Genomic DNA, 16,828 nt, shown 5'->3' on the forward strand with positions numbered 1-16,828 from the left:
TCTAGTAATCCCAGCACCTGGGAGGCTGTGGCAGAAGCCTCTCTTCTTAGTGAGACTCTGTTGAGAGAGAGAGGACATGAGAGGGAGAGAGACCCTGCTCCTTCCCATTTCCTTGTTTGCACTTTTACCACATGATTACTGCTGAGGGACTGGTGTCATGTGATGCCAACTACCATGCTAAGCTGCTTTCATAGGCCAGTCAGACATGACTGTTCCACTCCAGGCTTGCTTCCAAGTCTGGGAGCTCACTAACCCTTTTTTATTTATAAGACACCCTCAGGTATTTTGTTTTAGTGACACAAAATTGACTAAGACAGTGGTATCACAATGCTGTAAAACAATCTTTCACCTGTTTATTCACACATGAAATATATGCTGATTACCTTTTGAGTGTCAGGCCATGGATACAGCAATGAGGAGCCACTGCCCGAGTTTTAAGCAGGAAAGCACATACAGTGTAGGTTCCTGACAGAATCATGTTCTGGTGATTGCCAAAGTATGGCCTGGGAGTACCTATCGAGGAAGGATCTCTGAAGTTCGGGCTCAAAAATTTTGTGATCAGAAAGGATTAGAGATTTTTTAAAGTTTCAATTTAATAGAGAGAGAACTCTATGTTACAGAAGTGGTGGGACAGTCGGTGAGTCTGACTTCAATCAATGGTGGCTGCAGTAACCAAGTGAGAGGTGACAAGATGGTAAGACAAAGGTTTGTACACTGGGGTCATTTACATGGCGTAGACAAGACTTCCCATCCATCCTTTCCATAGATAGTGGCTGAGACTCAGAAAACGGAGCCAGGTGAGTGTGATGGCAAATGCCTGTAATCCCAGCAATTAAAAGCCATCTCAACGGGGGAAAAAAAAAGTGGAGCTAGGGTTCCCATCTGTACCCGTCTACACACAGACCCTTCTACACATAGCTTTAAGTATTTTATTCCTCTGAGCACATACTGCAATTTTCCATTGCCTTGCAGTTCTCCTTCGCCTTGGAAAAGGCTAGGAGAGAAATTAGGGATGGCCACGCAAGGTCTTAAGGTTTTATCCACTTTTTGTTCTTTGGGACTGGATACAGTCCCACAAAGCAGACTGACTCGGTAAAGGACCCACTGAGGAAAGAAAACACAGGTCGCCGGGAGGCACTTGGGCTCCCTAGACTCTCGTAAGCCTCCAGGAAACCGGAAGGCAGTAATTCGAGGAGATGGTGACCTCAACTCCGCCCCACTGAGTGTCAGACCGACCCGAGCGGTTCAGGAATTCAGGAAACTGTAAATCAACCACAGCAGCCTCAACAACCGCCTCCCTCAACATCAACAACCTTCGCAATAAAACGTGCGAAGACGCTTTCCCTTCTGCAGCCCCGAAGCGCGGAGGAGGCAGGAGCTGCGGGGAGCTCGCTGCTTCCCGTCGCAGGCTTAGCGTCTAGCATCTCGGGGAGTCGGCGGAGCCACACGTTCTCTCCGGGGAGGGCACGAGGCCAAGAACACTCTGTTCTTCTCACTGCCGAGCCAGAAAAGATAGAAGCGAGCCGAGGCCGAGGCGACAAGGCTGACAGAGGCCGGGCACGACTTCTCGGGCTCGGTGGGTGTTTGGGAGTGCGCGGCTGGAACCCAGCTAGTGGAAGTTAAAGCTCTGGCTAAGGGAGTCGGGGGCGGGGCTGGGAGGACCCCTGGGGCTTTGGGGCGGAGCATGCCCCGAGGACAGCCAATCAAAAGGAAGAGTATGGTCAAGGGCGTGTCATCACCCCGCTAGAGTAACCCAGGAGCTCAGCGACCTGGCCACAGCCCGGCCGCCCAAGCCACCTTAAAAACGCCTGGCTGCTGCGGCGCGGGGCTGCTGCTAGCATCGCACGTTCCCGGACCCGAGGCCCCTCTGCCTTGCCTAGGAGTTCTTTCTGCCTTGGGCCCGTCCTATCCCACCCCGATCCCACCCTATCACTGCAACCTCGACCCCAACTTGCTCAGCACCCTCTGAACTCCCGACGTTTGCAGAACGCAATGGTCCCAGCCATAAATGTCTCGCGCGAGGTGGGGCAGCTGCTGTTCCAGCCCTATGATTTCGAGACGACCCGGGACTTGAGGCCTTTTTTGGAGGAGTACTGGTGAGACCTGAGGAGGAGGAAGGGCCATGGCAGGGGCCAGAGCCTACCGCCTCTTGGAGGGGGGAATGGGGGGATTGTATGCCTCCGCTGTGGCCCGAGGTACAGGCTGTGTGGTGCTCAAGAGACTTGAGCTGGAAGAAAGCGTGCAGAAAGGAAAAGGTGGAGTGGGGACAGACGTCAAGGAGCACTTTCCTGTCCTTTGTGGCAATGTTCGTGCCCAGATGTACCTGTCCTGAGATGCCTCATTGTCCTTGCTGTGGAGGTCAAAAAGCCAGGAGCACTTCTAGGCATTTCCTAGGCACTGCCTTAGCTCCAGAGCTCAGGGGAGTGTGTGGGGTAACAGGATCCAAGATGACAGTTGCTGCCACATTCTCCTTGCACCACTGCCCCAGGGTTTATTCTAGATGTGGGCCAGCGACCTGTCACCCACCTCCAGCCTCTCTCTGAGCAGTAATCATGGAAGTCTTGAACTCTGCCTACATTAATACTGCTGGGAGAGGGGTATGATCTGTGCTTTACAAAGGAAACAAAATCCTTTATAAAGGAAAACAAGTGGAAAGTGGCAGGGCTGGAAGGGCAAGCGAACACACTCACATGGACAGAGCAGTGGGCATTCCTCTAACCTGTATCACTCACCAGCCTGTGCCCCCTGCATTTTCCTGTCAGGGCAACTGCGTTCCCTATTGCTCTGGTCTACCTGCTGCTCATACTTGTGGGGCAGAACTACATGAAGGCAAAGAAGGGCTTTGACCTGCAGTGGCCCCTAGTCCTCTGGTCCTTTTGCCTTGCACTCTTCAGGTAAGACCCGCTTCTTTCACCTACTGCCTTTTTTTTTTTTTTTTTTTTTTTTTTTAGGGGGCAGGGATTGAACCCAAGATCTCTGCACCAAGTCACATTCTCAGCACCTTCCCACTTTTTAAAGATTTTTGAGAGAGGACCTTGAAGTTCCCCAGGTCTCCTTTCTATTTCTTACATCTTTCCAGAGACCTCAGGTACATTCCTTCTAGCTTACACTCTTTCCATGTTACCCTGTTTTCCTGCTTTCTAGACCCTGGCCTGGCAATCTCTGCTTACCCCATCCCTCTCAGTTCTCAATTCTCTGTCCCAAGTCTGATTGGCAACTTCCTATATGTTTTCTTCCCCCAAATCCTTTGACCTCTGCCATCCCACCCCACCACAAGATCTCTCCTACCACCTACCCCCAGTGCCTAACTCAGCTTTGTCTCATCTTTCTGCACGCACTGGTTGTCTCTCAGCTTTTTCTCTCCTGTGGGAATACTCATTGGATCTAGCAGATTAACCCAGGATCTCAGAGGCTGTGACCTATGTCCCCCTTGGAAGGGCGACAAGGCTTGGTGATCTGGTCAGGCCAGGGTGAACTGGTGCCTGTAGTCACCTTATATAGTTTCTTTCTCTGTCTCATTTCAGTATCCTGGGGACAGTGAGAACATGGGGCTATATGGGGACCCTGATACTTCGCAGGGGCCTGAAGCACACTGTTTGCTTCAATGAGTACGTCGATGACACCATAATCAAATTCTGGTCCTGCCTCTTTCTTCTCAGCAAGGTCATTGAACTCGGTGAGTGGCAAGGCTTTGTGTCTCTGGGGCCCGGTGAATTTCATCCATGTCCCTCCTCAGAGTGCCCCCCTCCCCAGCACATGGAGCCCTTTCCCCACCCAAGCCCTAACAGTGCATTTTCCCCAACCCCACTCAGAATCTCTGCCACAAAGACCACTCTCCCCTCCCCTCCCTGAGAGTCCCTCTTGTGTGCCTACACCCAGTGAAGAGAGGGGCCTGGGCACTGAGGGGTCTGACTCTCATCCCTCAGGAGATACAGCCTTCATCATCTTGCGAAAGCGGCCACTCATCTTTATGCACTGGTACCATCACAGCACGGTGCTGGTATTCACAAGCTTTGGGTACAAGAACAAAGTGCCTTCAGGCGGGTGGTTCATGACCATGAACTTCGGCGTGCATGCCATCATGTACACCTACTACACCCTGAAGGCCGCCAGAGTGAAGCACCCCAGGCTGCTGCCCATGATTATCACCAGCCTGCAAATCCTGCAGATGGTCATGGGGACCACTGTGGGCATCCTCACTTACATCTGGAAGCAGGAACAAGGGTGCCACACCACAATGGAACACTTCTTCTGGTCCTTTGTCTTGTATTCGACCTATTTCATCCTCTTTGCCCATTTCTTCTGCAAAACCTACATCAAGCCCCAGGTCAAAACCAAGCCCAAGAGCCAGTGAAGGTTTGGAGAGAAAGATGGTATCACAGGCTCTCTCTCTTCCCTCAGACTCTAGGGGGCTGGACTTGCATTTGGAGAATGACTAGGGTGCCTTCCCTGCATGGCTTTCCGGTGCTTCATGTGCCCCACAAAGGCAGAAGTTATGCAGTGAAGAATCACCCTAGGATGGGGGGGTTAGTATTTCTGTCTTTAATGTGAAACCAAGCAAACAGGCCCTGGAAATGGTGTGGGGCTGAGGAGGGTTACAAGAGCTGATTTATTTATACTTCTATCCAGAATTGTTTCTTCTTGCTCTTTTTTTTTTTTTTTCAATTAATGACATTGTGTTTTTTTTTTTTTTTTTTTTTTTTTTTGTCTTTTTCCTTTTTATCGGTACCAGGGATCGAACTCACGACTGCCTGCTTACAAGGCAGGCGCTTATGCCACTGAGCTAAATCCCCAGCCCCTAATGACATTGAACTAGGTGTAGTGGCACAGGCCTGTAATTCCAACACTCAAGAAGCTGAGGCCGGCCTGGGCTGCATAGTGAGTTCAAGGCCAGCCTGAATTAACTGGCGAAACCCCTGTCTCAAACAGAACAAAACAAAAATTAATGATGTTGACAGATGTGCAGGGACTTAGGGATCTGGGGTAAGAAAAGGGGTTCTGGGGCAGTTGGCTGGTGGGTGGCCAGCCGGGGGAAGCCTGAGGCTGTGTGGAAGGATGGGAAGCACTCACACAGAGACAATAAGAATCCTAGGCCTGGTAGGCACTTAATAAATGTCTGTTACAGACCAGAATTTTATTGCTGTTAGGGGCCCGTGCCCCTCATAGGAACAGTGAGAAAAAAGTGCGGAAAGGCGGAGTAGCTCATCTAACGTCAGAGGCTCCCTAAATTGCCAATCTGATCCCGGCAAACACGCGCTGGAAACCAGACCTACCAGACCTACCAGTTGTGCTCCCTGAGGCCGCGAGGTGGCGCCACAGCACGGGCTTTGGCCGACTGCAGCCAAGCGCTGGTTCCCCCAAACTAGAGGCACTCTTGTACCCCTTTGCTCCGGGAGCCCGGGCTTTTCCATCTCGATGGAAGGGAGTGGGGGCACTGAGGCCTGGACGCTCGTTTCGTCCCAGCACATCCATCTCTCTTTTTAGGCCGTGGGGGAGGACAGGAAGAGGGTCAACCGCAACTCGGAGTCAGCAGGCTTTCACAGTCTGCGCACATTTATTTCATTTACCTTTGAAAACGGGATCGGGCGTCTGGAGAAGGCGGCCAGGCAGGGGAGCAGCTGGCCCCGGGGAGCGGTCCCTGTTCCTGGCCTTAGTCCCAGGGCGCGGTCCAGCCGGAGGAAGGCCCTCCCTGGAGCCCCCACCCCAGACCCGCGGCGGGAGCAAGCCAGTGTAGACGACCCAGGTCGCTGTGGACGATCGCCCCCTCGGCGGGGAAGCCCGAGGGCGCGCTCACACGGGCCGCTCCACGGCATACTGGCACGGGCTGAGGTTGGCGGCCGGGGGCGGCCCGGGCACCGCGGGGTAGCTGAAGGAGGCATGCTGCTTGGCTTTGAGCCGCAGGCTGGCCAGGCTCGAGTTACACGGGTCCCGGTACACGTAGGGCGCCGAAGCGTACGGGCAGGACACGGCCGCGGAGGACACGGCCGCCGGGGCCAGCCCAGGGGGACCCCCGCTCAGCCCCTGCAAGGCTGCGGGGCCGGGGACGGCGCCGGGCGCGGGTGCGGCCGACGGCACCATGGAGGCGGCGATGGAGCTGGGCGGCGAGAAGACGGGCTGCGAGGCCAGCGGCCCCACGTTGACCGAGTTGAAGGCGAACGGGAAGGTCTTGGCGGCGAGGGGTGGCGCGAGCGCCTTGGGCGGCCAGTTGCCGTAGGCGTAGCCGGGGTACATGTCCTCGTAGGGCGGCACCAGCCCACCGAGGGGCGCCGCGAAGCCGCCCTTGCACAACTCGGCCTGCTGGCTGCGCTCGCGCTTGCGCCACTTGGCACGCCGGTTCTTGAACCACACCTGCGGGCGAGGTCAGGGTCGCTCAGACTCGGCGCAAAGCAAGCGCGGGCCGCGGGGGCGCGAGGTGGAGGGACGCGCGGAGCCCCGGCTGGCGGATGGAAAGGCAGCATGGGGCTCCTGGACAGTGGGACGGATCAGACAAGGGACAAGGGAGACCCGGGGCGGGGCGGGGCCGGCGCAGTACCCGCACGCGAGCCTCGGTGAGGTTGGTCCACACGGCGATCTCCTCGCGCGTGCTCATGTCGGGGTAGCGGTTCCTCTGGAAGGTTGCTTCCAGCTCCTGCAGCTGCTGGCTGGTGAAGTGCGTGCGCTGGCGTCGCTGCTTCTTCTTCAGCGAGCCGTCCTCGGGGGAGCTACCGGGCAGCGAGGCCGAGGCCTTTTCCGAGTCTGGGGGGGTCAGGGGAGAGCTTAGAGACCTCTCTACTGCCCGCCGCCCCACCCCACCCCGCCCCGGGCTGCCACCTGGGGGTCCACTCCCCTGGGGGACAGAGCTGCCATCTCCCTGGCCCCAGGAGGGGGCGCGCTCACCGCTGTGCTCCGGACCTTTGCAGCTGTGCTCTGGGAGTGGAGGGTGCGGAGTGCCCGCGTCCGACAGCGACAGCGCGGGGCTGCGAGCCTCCGCTTCGGGGAGTAGCCCGAACTCCATGGAAGGCTCTGGAGGAAAGAGCACGCCGAGACCAGGTTCATGGGGCACACGAAGTCCCTGCCCCTTTCACAGTCACTGATGCAAGGCCACCCTTTGTGGAGTACCACGGATAAAATCGGGAACACTAGAAAGGGGAGAGGTGCACACCAAGAGGTTCGCGCAGGTAGGCACACTAGACTTCGTAGCTGCTGAACGGCTAGAACTGTGCGTGGTGCACAGCTGGTGTTTGATAGTTGTTGAATTTTTTAAAAATGCACATCAATGAACACTATATACCCTATGCTACATCCCCTAAGCCTGAATGTTCAACATCCTCGCCCCTCAGCCACCATCCAGCCAGCCAGAGCTGCCTTCCCTCTTCCATGGGCAGCTGGTATTTGGAATCAGGTCTGATATTTCTCCCATAAGAGTAACCACTGCAATCACCTACTGGTGAGCCTTCATTGCTCACCTCACAAGAATAAATTCAAATGTGTTCATACATGTTAAGTTCCCTTATCTGAAATGCTTGGGACCAAAGGAGCTTCAGAACTCAAGAGTTTTTTCATATTTTGGAATAAATGTCATATTTTGCTTAGATTGACCAGCTGAGTACTCTTACCTGCAAACTGGATGTCAGAAATGCACCAAAATTTGAGAGTTGACACAAAAATTCCAGATTTCAGAGCATCTCAGTTTAGGGATGCCTGTACTGTTTTTATTTTATTTATTTATTGTCTTTTTGAGACAGAGTCTCACTATGTGGTTCAGGCTGGACTTGGACTCACTTTGTATCTATCCTATGCTGGTCTTAAACTTGCAATGATCCCCCTGCTTCAGCATCCCAAGTGCTGAAATTACAGGAGTATGCCACCACGCCTGGCTGTTTTGCTTTTTAAATTTTTGCCTCTTATCACACTAAGGCCTAACTCAAGGCCTCACTTTTGTATGCTAGGCAAACACTGCACCACTGAGCTTTACTCCGGCCTGGGGTACCTGACCTGTATTACTTTTTTTACAGGTGAGGAGACCGAGGCTAGTAACTTGATTAGGGTCACAGAGCTTGTAAATAGTGGCTAGGATCTGAACCCTGGTCTGTGGGACTCATAACATTTTTTCCTTTTTTTTTTTTTTTTTTGTTTTTCTTTCTTTTTTTTTTTTTTTTTTTTTTTTTGGTCTTTTTCCTTTTTATCGGTACCGGTACCGGGGATCGAACTCACGACTGCCTGCTTCCAAGGCAGGCGCTTATGCCGCTGAGCTAAATCCCCAACCCCATAACATTTTTTCTTCATTCGCTTTCTAAATTGTCTTCAGGACCCTGTCCAGATGCCCCCTCAGGGATTCAGCTCCAGCTGGAGCTCCAGCCTGGCTTGGCTTGGGTACATTTCAACTAGGGCAGCTCTTCTTTTGTATTCTTTGTGTATAATTTCTAAAGCAACTTCATTTGAACCAAGGGTTCCAAGGTCAAAAATAAGTTTAAAAACAACCTGGTGCTCCACGCTGTCTGCCCCTTCGCCTGTCCAGACACATCTCACCCGCAACCAGTCATCTCCACAGCTTCAGCTCGGGATTGTCTTCCTACAAGCCTGCTCCAAGCAATGGGCGTGACCTCCAGAAGACGCCCTTCCTATCCCTATTCCCTGTCCACATCTAGCTGAACCCTACCCAGGACCCTGCCTTAGTTCCTCTCTGGGTGCTGTCTGTAGTTCTCCTTTCTTGCTGGTTCCCAGAACTTCTCTATGGGGAGGGGGAGAGAAGGCTGTTGGTCAGGGGAGAACAGAAGGAGACGAGTGAAATAAAGTTGGGGCAGAGAGCTGGCTGGGAGGGTCTCTCTGCACCCAGCATCCCTCCCCGTTAATAGGAGCTTACTGCAGGCTTTTTCATGGGGTGGCATTAATGCCGGGGATTAGCCTAGATTGAGATGTATGTCACTTGACTGCTCTGAATTTATTAGGAGTCTTTCTTGAGGAGGTGCAGATGGGCAGTGGCCTATATTTGCACATGGTAATGTCCCGTTCAACTAGCTCCCAGATCACAGCTGTGCCCCCTTCAAGCCAGGTTGAGAGTGGGACAGAGGACAAAGCAGGGCTGCCCTTTCCACAGCAGTAGGTGTCTGAACTTGGACTTTTTGCTGCAGTTAGGGAAGTGCTAGGTGGAACCCAGGAAAGGAGTCAGGCCAGGAGTAGAGGTGTGCTCAGCCTTCCTCCCTTTCTGGATCTGAACTGGAAAAATCGGACACGAAGGCAGTCTTTTTTTAGTTTTTTTTTTTTTTTTTTTGTCTTTTTCTTGGTACCAGGGATTGAACCCACAGCTGCCTGCTTGCAAGGCAGGGGCTTATGCCGCTGAGCTAAATCCCCAGCCCCTTACGAGGGCAGTCTTGATGGGCAGCTCTTCCCAAGTAGCTAGGAAGATGAGGGAGGAAGGCTGAGGACTTGGGGACCAAGAGTGGCAAAGAGAGACACTCCAAAGTCCACTCTCCCTTCTTTCCCAGAGTGACCTGTAAAGCAAACTTGCCCCAACTCTTCCAGAGATCACTTAAAGCTGGAATGAAAAGGGACAATAGATTTTGCCTGTGGGCTAAACTAAGTCCCCGCCTTCCTCCTTCCAGTTGGCTTTGGCTCCAGACTTCTGCTTTTCCAAACTTCCCTGCCCCCGGCATTCCATACCTAGATCTTGATTTCATCCTCTGTTTCCGAGGAGGGAGACAGAGTGAGGAGGGATGAGGGCCAGAGTAAAAGACGAAGCTGAGAAAGCAGAGTTCAGGCTGTGTGTTCTCGGAGACAGACAGACACATGTGCAGATACACGCAAGCTCCTACTCAGACATAATAAGCACTTGGAGCTAGAGGCACACAAACACGCACTCTCCCACACATGTGCTCCCACCCTCAGGCAGGCAGACACACACTGTCATACAGTCTCTTCTCTCTGTGACAGGGACAGCTGCCTGGGCTGTTTTGAAGTTAGCTGCTCCCCTCCTCCTCCCCTCTCTGGCCCCTCAGAACCTCCATTCTCAGTCCTAGGAGCTAAGGGCTGGGGGGTGGGCAGGGAATTGTTTTAGGATTGGTGGCTGCTGGGCGAGAGTACCTTGCTTTGGCCTATTGGGGAAGAAAGCTGTGCTAGGGAAGGGGGGTGGGCAGAGAATGCCCTGACCTCCTCAGAAAGGCAATCTGGTATATAGGTCACAGGAATTAGAGTTATTGCATTGTGGTGGTTGTTTTTGTTTTTTGAAGTTTTTTTTTTTTTTTTTTTGAGACAACGTCTTACTATGTAGCCCAGGCTGGCCTCAAATTCATGGTGAGCCTTCTGCCTCAGCTTCCCAAGTACTGGGGTTACAGGTATGTGCTACCATGCCTGGCAGAAGTTTGTAATCAAAGATCTAGGTTTATGCCCTCATTCCTCATCTTACTGCAATAGTATGTGTCCTTGGAAAAGTTACTTTACCTTTCTTGGCACATTTCTTCGTCTCTAAAAGGAAGATAAAACCATAATCCCTTCCCTACCTGCCTTCACTATTGTTATAAGGTTTAGATAAAACATAGCATGATAAAATGAGTAGCAATGAAACTACCTGAGTGGGGAGCCCTTCACTCCCCAGATGCCATCCTCACGGGGAGGCTTTCCCTTGAAAAGCTAGCTGACTATGCTCTGTTTCACAGAGGGATATAGTGCTCTGTCCTGAACAGTAGGCACACTGGGAACAAGGAACCCACACCAGGAGCTGCTTTGGAGAGCAGGCACTGTCAGGGAGAGAATGAAGCATTTGGATGCCTGCATGGGTTCTTAAGAGTGGAGAGGGGGGTTCTGACTGCAATCTTGCTGGGACAGAAAACAGAATCAGAGCTGGGCAGGCACGGCCAGACAGGAAGGTGGGGCACAGGCTCCAAGCCCTGAGTCCAGGTGGGCCATTAGGGCAAATGCTGCAGGTCCTGAGTGTTGTCTGAGCTGCAGACTGGCTGGCTGAGGATTAAGTTTCCCCCAACTGCTGGAGGTCAGGAAGCTGGGCTACTGGGACTGAGGCCAGGAACTTTGCCTCCCTCAGTGGATAGGAAGGACAGCTGTAGGAGTGGAGCTGCAGGATTGGCTGGTGCTGGACCAGGCAGGGCCAGAGAAAATCAAGAGACAACTGTGTTGATGAGTCTGGCTGGCTCTGGGAGGTACAGCCTGCATCACCCTCCTGGGGACACAAGGCCCTGGGCTCCACTGGGCTCAGAGTGGCAAACCCAGACCTAGGGAGAAGCGCAGGCTGGAATTATAGACAGGCAAGAACAAAATAACCTAGAATACATTAGGAGGGAGAGCAGAAAGGCCATGGAGAGGAGGCTACGGTTTCCAATGAATGCAACTTCATGGCTTGAAGGCAAGAAGGCAACTGTCATGATGGCCACTCCTGAAGCTAGAATGTTGACAAAGGTCATTCTGAAAGAACCCCTGGTAATTTGCAATCCCAGTGCTAAAGGTAAGAGGTACATCTTGGAATTTAAATGGGATAAAACCTTTTTCTTTCTGCAGGAGTGAATGGAAAGAAGAGGAGCTGAAGTCCTGATGCTGTGGCGCATCTTCGCAAGGAGCAAGCATCAGAAGTGAAAAAACCAAGGCCCTGATGTAGTATAGAACCATCATACAACCATGAGACTAGAGTCCTTTTTTTTTTTTTTTTTTTTTTTTGTCTTTTTCATTTTTATCGGTACCGGGGATCAAACTCACTTTGCAAGGCAGGTACTTATGCAGCTGAACTAAATCCCCAGCCTGAGAGAGTCCTTTCAATGGGCCCAGCCTTCAGTGCTTTGGAATGTTGGACACCTACTCTGGGGTGCAGAGCTGCAGGGTACAGATGGGAGCAAATGACATTTAGTCAGAGCACTAGGATATGGGCAGCAGTCAGGGGGCGAATGGAGGAGCAGAGAAAGGACCCTGCACCTGTCCTTTGCACAGCTCTGCTCCTCCCTGCTTCTTTCCTGTAGCAAGTATTAGGTGCTGAGCAGGAGCACTGTGAATAGTCAGGCATGGACTTCAGCTTGCTAAATGCCAGAAAGGCTGCGCATAGGATGGAAACTGGAAGGGCACAGGTCTGGCTCAGCATGTGGGAGATCAGAGAGACAGGAGCCATGTCGGGTGGTGCCAGTGTTGGAAAGGAGATGATAAGTTCCCAAGGCAGTGGGAAACCTCACTTGACTAGTCTCATTGTAGACCTTGGAAACCAGTAGAAAAAAGTGGCTCAGACTTAGGGACCTCTGAGGGCACAAGAAGTGCTGGTCTAGATTCGATACAGTCTAAGTTGAAGCACTTCTAGCTTTTCCATCAAAAAGTCCCTAAAACCAATAAAAGAAATTAGAACCATGGCCTAAAACAGCTGCCACTGGGTGAAATTTCTTTGAGATTTCTGAATTGATTTTATTTTTTTTTGGACACAGGTTCTCTCTATGTAGTTGAGGCTGGACTTTAATTCACTATGTAGCCTGGGCTGGCCTTGAACTCAGATGATGCTCCTGCCTTAGTCTCCCAACTACTGGGATTATAGCCATGTGTCACTGTGCCTACCTCAGATTTGATTTTTAAATTCAAGCAGATTTGCCATGTTAGCCATATTTCTTTTAATAGAAAAGAAAGGTACAGACACTCTAGTCTTTAAGTCCCCTAGTCATACCAGGAGATGGGCCCTCCTTAGCCTGTCCCTCTCATTTCCATGCCAACCCCTGCATTGAAGGCTTGCAGGCAGAGGAGTGACAGAAAAAGCAGCATTGGTGTGACTCTTATTTGGCAATGGTGACCAAAATGGATAGGGTAAGGGAGAAGCAGGAAAGGGGAAATGATGAACCAAGTTGTACAAAGGAGGAAAATGGGAAATGAGAGGTGGAGAGGGCTTTGCAAATGATTTCTTTGCTTTTCTATAGCTTTTTTTTTTTTTTCTTTCCTTTTTATCGGTTCCGGGGATGGAACTCATGACTGCCTGCTTCCAAGGTAGGCACTTATGCCTGCTGAGCTAAACCTCCAGCCCCTCTATAGCTCTTTTACTCTCTTATCTTTCTTTTCCTCCCGATCACTTTTTTTTTATTTGAGACAGGGTCTCACTGTGTGATTCAGGCTGGCCTTGAACTCAGTATGTAGCCCAGGCTGGCCTCAAACTCACAGCAATCCTGCCTCAGCCTCCCAAATGAGAAGGATAGGCATGTACTGCCACATCCCACACTCCCAATACTCTTATCATGGGTCCTGGTTGGTGACCATGGACACTCGTGACACCCCAAATCAGGGAGGGCCTAATGTTATCATTTAGTTTAGCTGATTCCCCCCCCACACACACACACACATTCTAAGAGGCATCATTTAGACCAGTGAATGGAGGAGGAAAGATTCCATTTGGTTCCATGCCTCTCAACATAACTCAGCTCTTTTCTACTACCTTCCTTCCAGGGCCTCCATGCAGCAGGAGGCAGGTAGGGGTCCTGAGGTCAGGATATTTGGTGGATGGAGAGGTCAAGCATTTAGGGAGCCCCTAGGTTCTTCGTATGGGGCAGGGATAATGACTAGCATCTGAAACCTGGGGTAGGGGACCTATCTGTCTTTAAGGACCTTCCAAGAGTGCACCCTTCCAAAGATTCTTTAGGTACAGGAGATGCGCACTTTTGGCAGAACGACAGCACCAAACCTTTTGGTGCCTCTCCATTTGCAAAGGGCTTTCCTGTACATCATTTAATTGAACTCTCACAGCCACTGCACGGGCAGAAATGCCCTTCTTCACTTCATCTCAAGAAGGCAGGAAATGGGCCAAGGTTACACAGAAGAAGACATTCAAACCCTCTTTTGCTGTACACAATACCTTAACAGCTAAGGCCCCTCCACCCTGCTGCCATGCATAACTCTGACATGCAGTGATCTAATGCCTGAAGGATTCTGCTTTATTTCCTGCCTCTACCACCTCTTTGGACATGAGCTCTAGAGGTTGACAGCCCATTGTGTGCCAAAGAATGTTTTCCTACTCACCCTAAACTTGCATTATTTTAATTCTAAGGGGCCTCTTTATCCATGAACACTGATTACCTAGGTCTTGCATTATGCTATAGATTTGCATCCTGTCTCACCTTCCAGGGTCTGCAATTTTGAAATTTGCTGTCTGGCAATCAATGGCTCCCCATCCTGCCAACCATCCCCTGTCCCTTCTCTAGGCCTGTAACATTTTCCTGCAGAGCCAGGGACAGGGTTTGTACTCAGCTATGGTTATGCAAGAGTAGGAGAAGATTCTGTCTTTCATTTCCAATCATTTTTGCTACGATGTCATCTCTTTTTGGCAAAAGCAGAATCTAGGGGCTAAGGTCTTCGGGAAACATCTGTGATACCTTCCTTATCCCTTTCCTGACTCCTGAGTCCTTCGTTTCATCCATGATTCCAGTGACTTTTCAAAGGCTATGGAGGTACATGTCCCTAAAAAGATGTATCAGAATATGATGGCAGTAATTAGGATGTGAATCTGTATTTATTAAAAGAGGGCAAGGGACAAGAAAAGGTTGAGAAATAATGTTCTAGCCAGTGTCTAAGCAAACTTTAGATAGGAGGAGTGGAGGTGGGAATGCTGGGAATATGGATTGTATGCCACTTGTGGGTGGAGAGTAGGAAAGGTTGAGACCAAGTGGTTTAGATTACTCATTGCTAAAACACAATGCCTTGCACTTGTCCTCATGAAAGCCCAGTCCCTGGCCAGGATGTTTAGCTTACTTACATCGACTCAGAGAGTTGTCTCTACTCTTCCTCTTCAACATTTTTTTTTTAAGTACTAGGGACTGATCCCAGATATCACTGAACTAGTCCCCAGCCCTTTTTATTTTATTTTGCCAAAGGGTTGTGCTAAGTCTCCCAAGTAGCTGGGTTTACAGCTGTGTTCTTCCATGTCCAGCTTATCCTGTTCAACTTAACCGAACTCTGGTTAGAACTGAAGTCAGGGTGGGCAGTTATTGTATAGGCCCAAGGAGTCAGAGCCCACTCACAGCCAGGAAAGCAGAGGGCAGGGAAGACAGTCTTCCCCATCAGACTTGTAGCACCAGACAGGCTCCATGTTGGACCTCAGGACCTGGGATCCATGTGTCTCCTCCCCACCTCTTAGGCACCAGAGTGATGTGGAGACTGGTGGGCTGAGAAAGTAAACCAGAAAGGAACATAGGGTCTGTTTTGCTCAGGAGCCTCAGTGTCCCTTCTGGTCCCCCACTTACATAACGTCGACTGGGAGCCTGTGGACAAGGCCTGGGGTGTCTGCAATTAAGAGTTGGCTCTGAGTTTCTGAGGCAGCTGGAGTTGCCAGGAGTTTGTGCCGGGCTCCTTACTGCATTCCTATTGCTCTTGTGGCTCTCCTTTCCTTTCCCGATCTTGATTCACCTCCAGTCCTGTCATTAGCTTTCCTTGCTCAGCTGTGGAACTACAAGTCTAGGGTGATGCGCTGATTTACCTTGAGATGGAGGGAGGATGTCCCCTAGTCACCCTGTCCTGGCCAGGGCTGCGCCCTTTACTCTCATCTCTGGCTCCCTAGTCCACCGTCAGAAGGGGTAGAAACAATTTCGCTAATAGCGAGCCGGGATTTTCACTCACACCAGCCACAGCCGACCCCGTTGCATACCCAGCAGTCGGAGGGGTGCTGCGGGATAAATGGGTATGCCCCAGCTCGGGACATTCTGTCCACCGCGGCCAGACTGATCTGCCGCTCCGGAGAGACCCACTTCACCGCCCCAGGCATTCTGTCTGCTTTGAGCTCCAGCGCCACGGACATTCCGTCCGATTCCGAAGTGGCCCCAGCCTGGCATCCTAAGCCAGCTCCGCCAGACCTCGCCTGATTCTTTGGGCTTCTAGCCTTGGCTCTGAGGCTCCTACAACGACCATCTGACCTAGTCGCTGCCGAGCTCTCCTTACCCAGTTCCTATTCCAACTGTAGAGCAGCTGGGGATAGAAATGCGCCAACTGTGCGCGCCCGCTGGTGGCCCCTGAGTCTGCCAGAGGTTGGGCCGGGGGTGTCGGGCGCCGCCGAGGGCCTCGTTTCGGATGCCCGCCGCCGAGCCCCTGGCTGGCCGGGGCCTCTGCGGCCCCTGTCCCCGCGGCAGTCTGTCCTGTGCCCCGGATTCCCGGAGCTTACGCCTCTGGCTTCGCTCGGGATCCCGTGAGTCTTCCCCTTCCCGGTCTCCTGGGTCCTTACCCCGAGTCTCCCTTTTCCCAAATCGTGGGCTTAGGTTTGCAGAGCGCCCTCCCAGTGTCGACCCATTCCCCAGGTACCGGAGTGCAGACGCCCCAGGTTCGGTTTTGGGGATCCTTGGACCGGCTACAGCTCCGCGGCCCCTCGCGCTCCTGTCCCCGGCGTGGTCAAGAACTCACAGAGCGTCACGCGGCAGGAGTCCCGGCAGAGGCGGCGACGGCCTGGAGGGCAAGCGGGGTCTGGGGCCAGGCACCGGACGGGGTGGGGGCTGTCCCCCAGTTCCCGGGCGGCAGCTTCGCTCCGGCGCTCCCAGACCCGCTGGGCAGAGCGCGAACCTCGCCGCGGACTGCCACCCCCCGCCGGCGCCCATTCACTTTATGGCAGCCCAGGGTGCCCCCAGCCCGCCGCACCGCGCCGCGCGCCTCAGGCCCCGCCCCCTTCCAGCTGCTTTACCCGGCCCCGCCCTTTCCAGCTGTGAACACCCAGGCCCCGCCTTTGGGGAGGTGGGGTCCCAGGGGCCGGCCTCCAAGAACCCCGCCTACCGACCAATCGGGAGCGAGCCTTGGCAGCCGGGCTACGCCCCTCCCCACGTGGCCGGTCCCGGGCCCCAGCTGGGACTCTTGCACAGACCGGAGCAGCCGAGTAGCGCGTCCGGCGGAGCAGGAGGACCCGCGAGTGGCGTGG

The 16,828-nt window shown here is 52.7% G+C and overlaps 2 protein-coding genes across 6 annotated transcripts; one reads left to right on the top strand and one right to left on the bottom strand.

Annotated features, from left to right (window-relative positions):
• Window positions 1–1,049: 1,049 nt before the first annotated feature.
• On the top strand, window positions 1,050–5,132 carry Elovl3 (ELOVL fatty acid elongase 3). 2 transcript variants are annotated; one of them, XM_013158207.3, is made up of 5 exons: window positions 1,050–1,576; window positions 1,987–2,096; window positions 2,763–2,894; window positions 3,525–3,676; window positions 3,927–5,132. In XM_013158207.3, exons 2-5 carry the CDS (start codon window positions 1,993–1,995, stop codon window positions 4,352–4,354), a joined length of 816 nt encoding a protein of 271 aa, XP_013013661.1. In that variant the 5' UTR covers window positions 1,050–1,576; window positions 1,987–1,992; the 3' UTR covers window positions 4,355–5,132. The 2 variants fall into 2 exon arrangements, with proteins under 2 accessions (XP_013013661.1, XP_003475042.1); XM_003474994.4 differs by lacking the exon at window positions 1,050–1,576 and having other exon boundaries at window positions 1,704–2,096.
• On the bottom strand, window positions 5,101–16,530 carry Pitx3 (paired like homeodomain 3). 4 transcript variants are annotated; one of them, XM_013158136.2, is made up of 4 exons: window positions 16,324–16,530; window positions 6,877–7,002; window positions 6,533–6,735; window positions 5,101–6,348 (listed from the first exon to the last, which is right to left on the bottom strand). In XM_013158136.2, the coding sequence occupies exons 2-4, from the start codon at window positions 6,992–6,994 to the stop codon at window positions 5,791–5,793; spliced, it is 879 nt and encodes a 292-aa protein (XP_013013590.1). In that variant the 5' UTR covers window positions 6,995–7,002; window positions 16,324–16,530; the 3' UTR covers window positions 5,101–5,790. The 4 variants fall into 4 exon arrangements, with proteins under 4 accessions (XP_013013590.1, XP_003474991.2, XP_013013587.1 ...); XM_003474943.4 differs by having other exon boundaries at window positions 16,225–16,530; XM_013158133.2 differs by having other exon boundaries at window positions 6,877–7,118; window positions 16,225–16,530.
• Window positions 16,531–16,828: the final 298 nt, after the last annotated feature.

Source organism: Cavia porcellus, unplaced genomic scaffold, assembly GCF_034190915.1.
Source record: "Cavia porcellus strain 051 isolate PalLab524CR breed Dunkin Hartley unplaced genomic scaffold, mCavPor4.1 scaffold_2, whole genome shotgun sequence".
In the NCBI taxonomy this organism is placed as follows: domain Eukaryota; kingdom Metazoa; phylum Chordata; class Mammalia; order Rodentia; family Caviidae; genus Cavia; species Cavia porcellus.

Excerpts from the sequence above, each read along its gene's own strand:
- Elovl3 (XM_013158207.3), top strand. The coding sequence starts at position 1,993 with ATGGTCCCAGCCATAAATGTCTCGCGCGAGGTGGGGCAGCTGCTGTTC. Across the intron at positions 2,097-2,762 it reads CCTTTTTTGGAGGAGTACTG|GGCAACTGCGTTCCCTATTG; the intron begins GTGAGACCTGAG and ends TTTTCCTGTCAG. Across the intron at positions 2,895-3,524 it reads TTTTGCCTTGCACTCTTCAG|TATCCTGGGGACAGTGAGAA; the intron begins GTAAGACCCGCT and ends GTCTCATTTCAG.
- Pitx3 (XM_013158136.2), bottom strand. The coding sequence starts at position 6,994 with ATGGAGTTCGGGCTACTCCCCGAAGCGGAGGCTCGCAGCCCCGCGCTG. Across the intron at positions 6,736-6,876 it reads CAAAGGTCCGGAGCACAGCG|ACTCGGAAAAGGCCTCGGCC; the intron begins GTGAGCGCGCCC and ends TGACCCCCCCAG. Across the intron at positions 6,349-6,532 it reads TCACCGAGGCTCGCGTGCGG|GTGTGGTTCAAGAACCGGCG; the intron begins GTACTGCGCCGG and ends CCTCGCCCGCAG.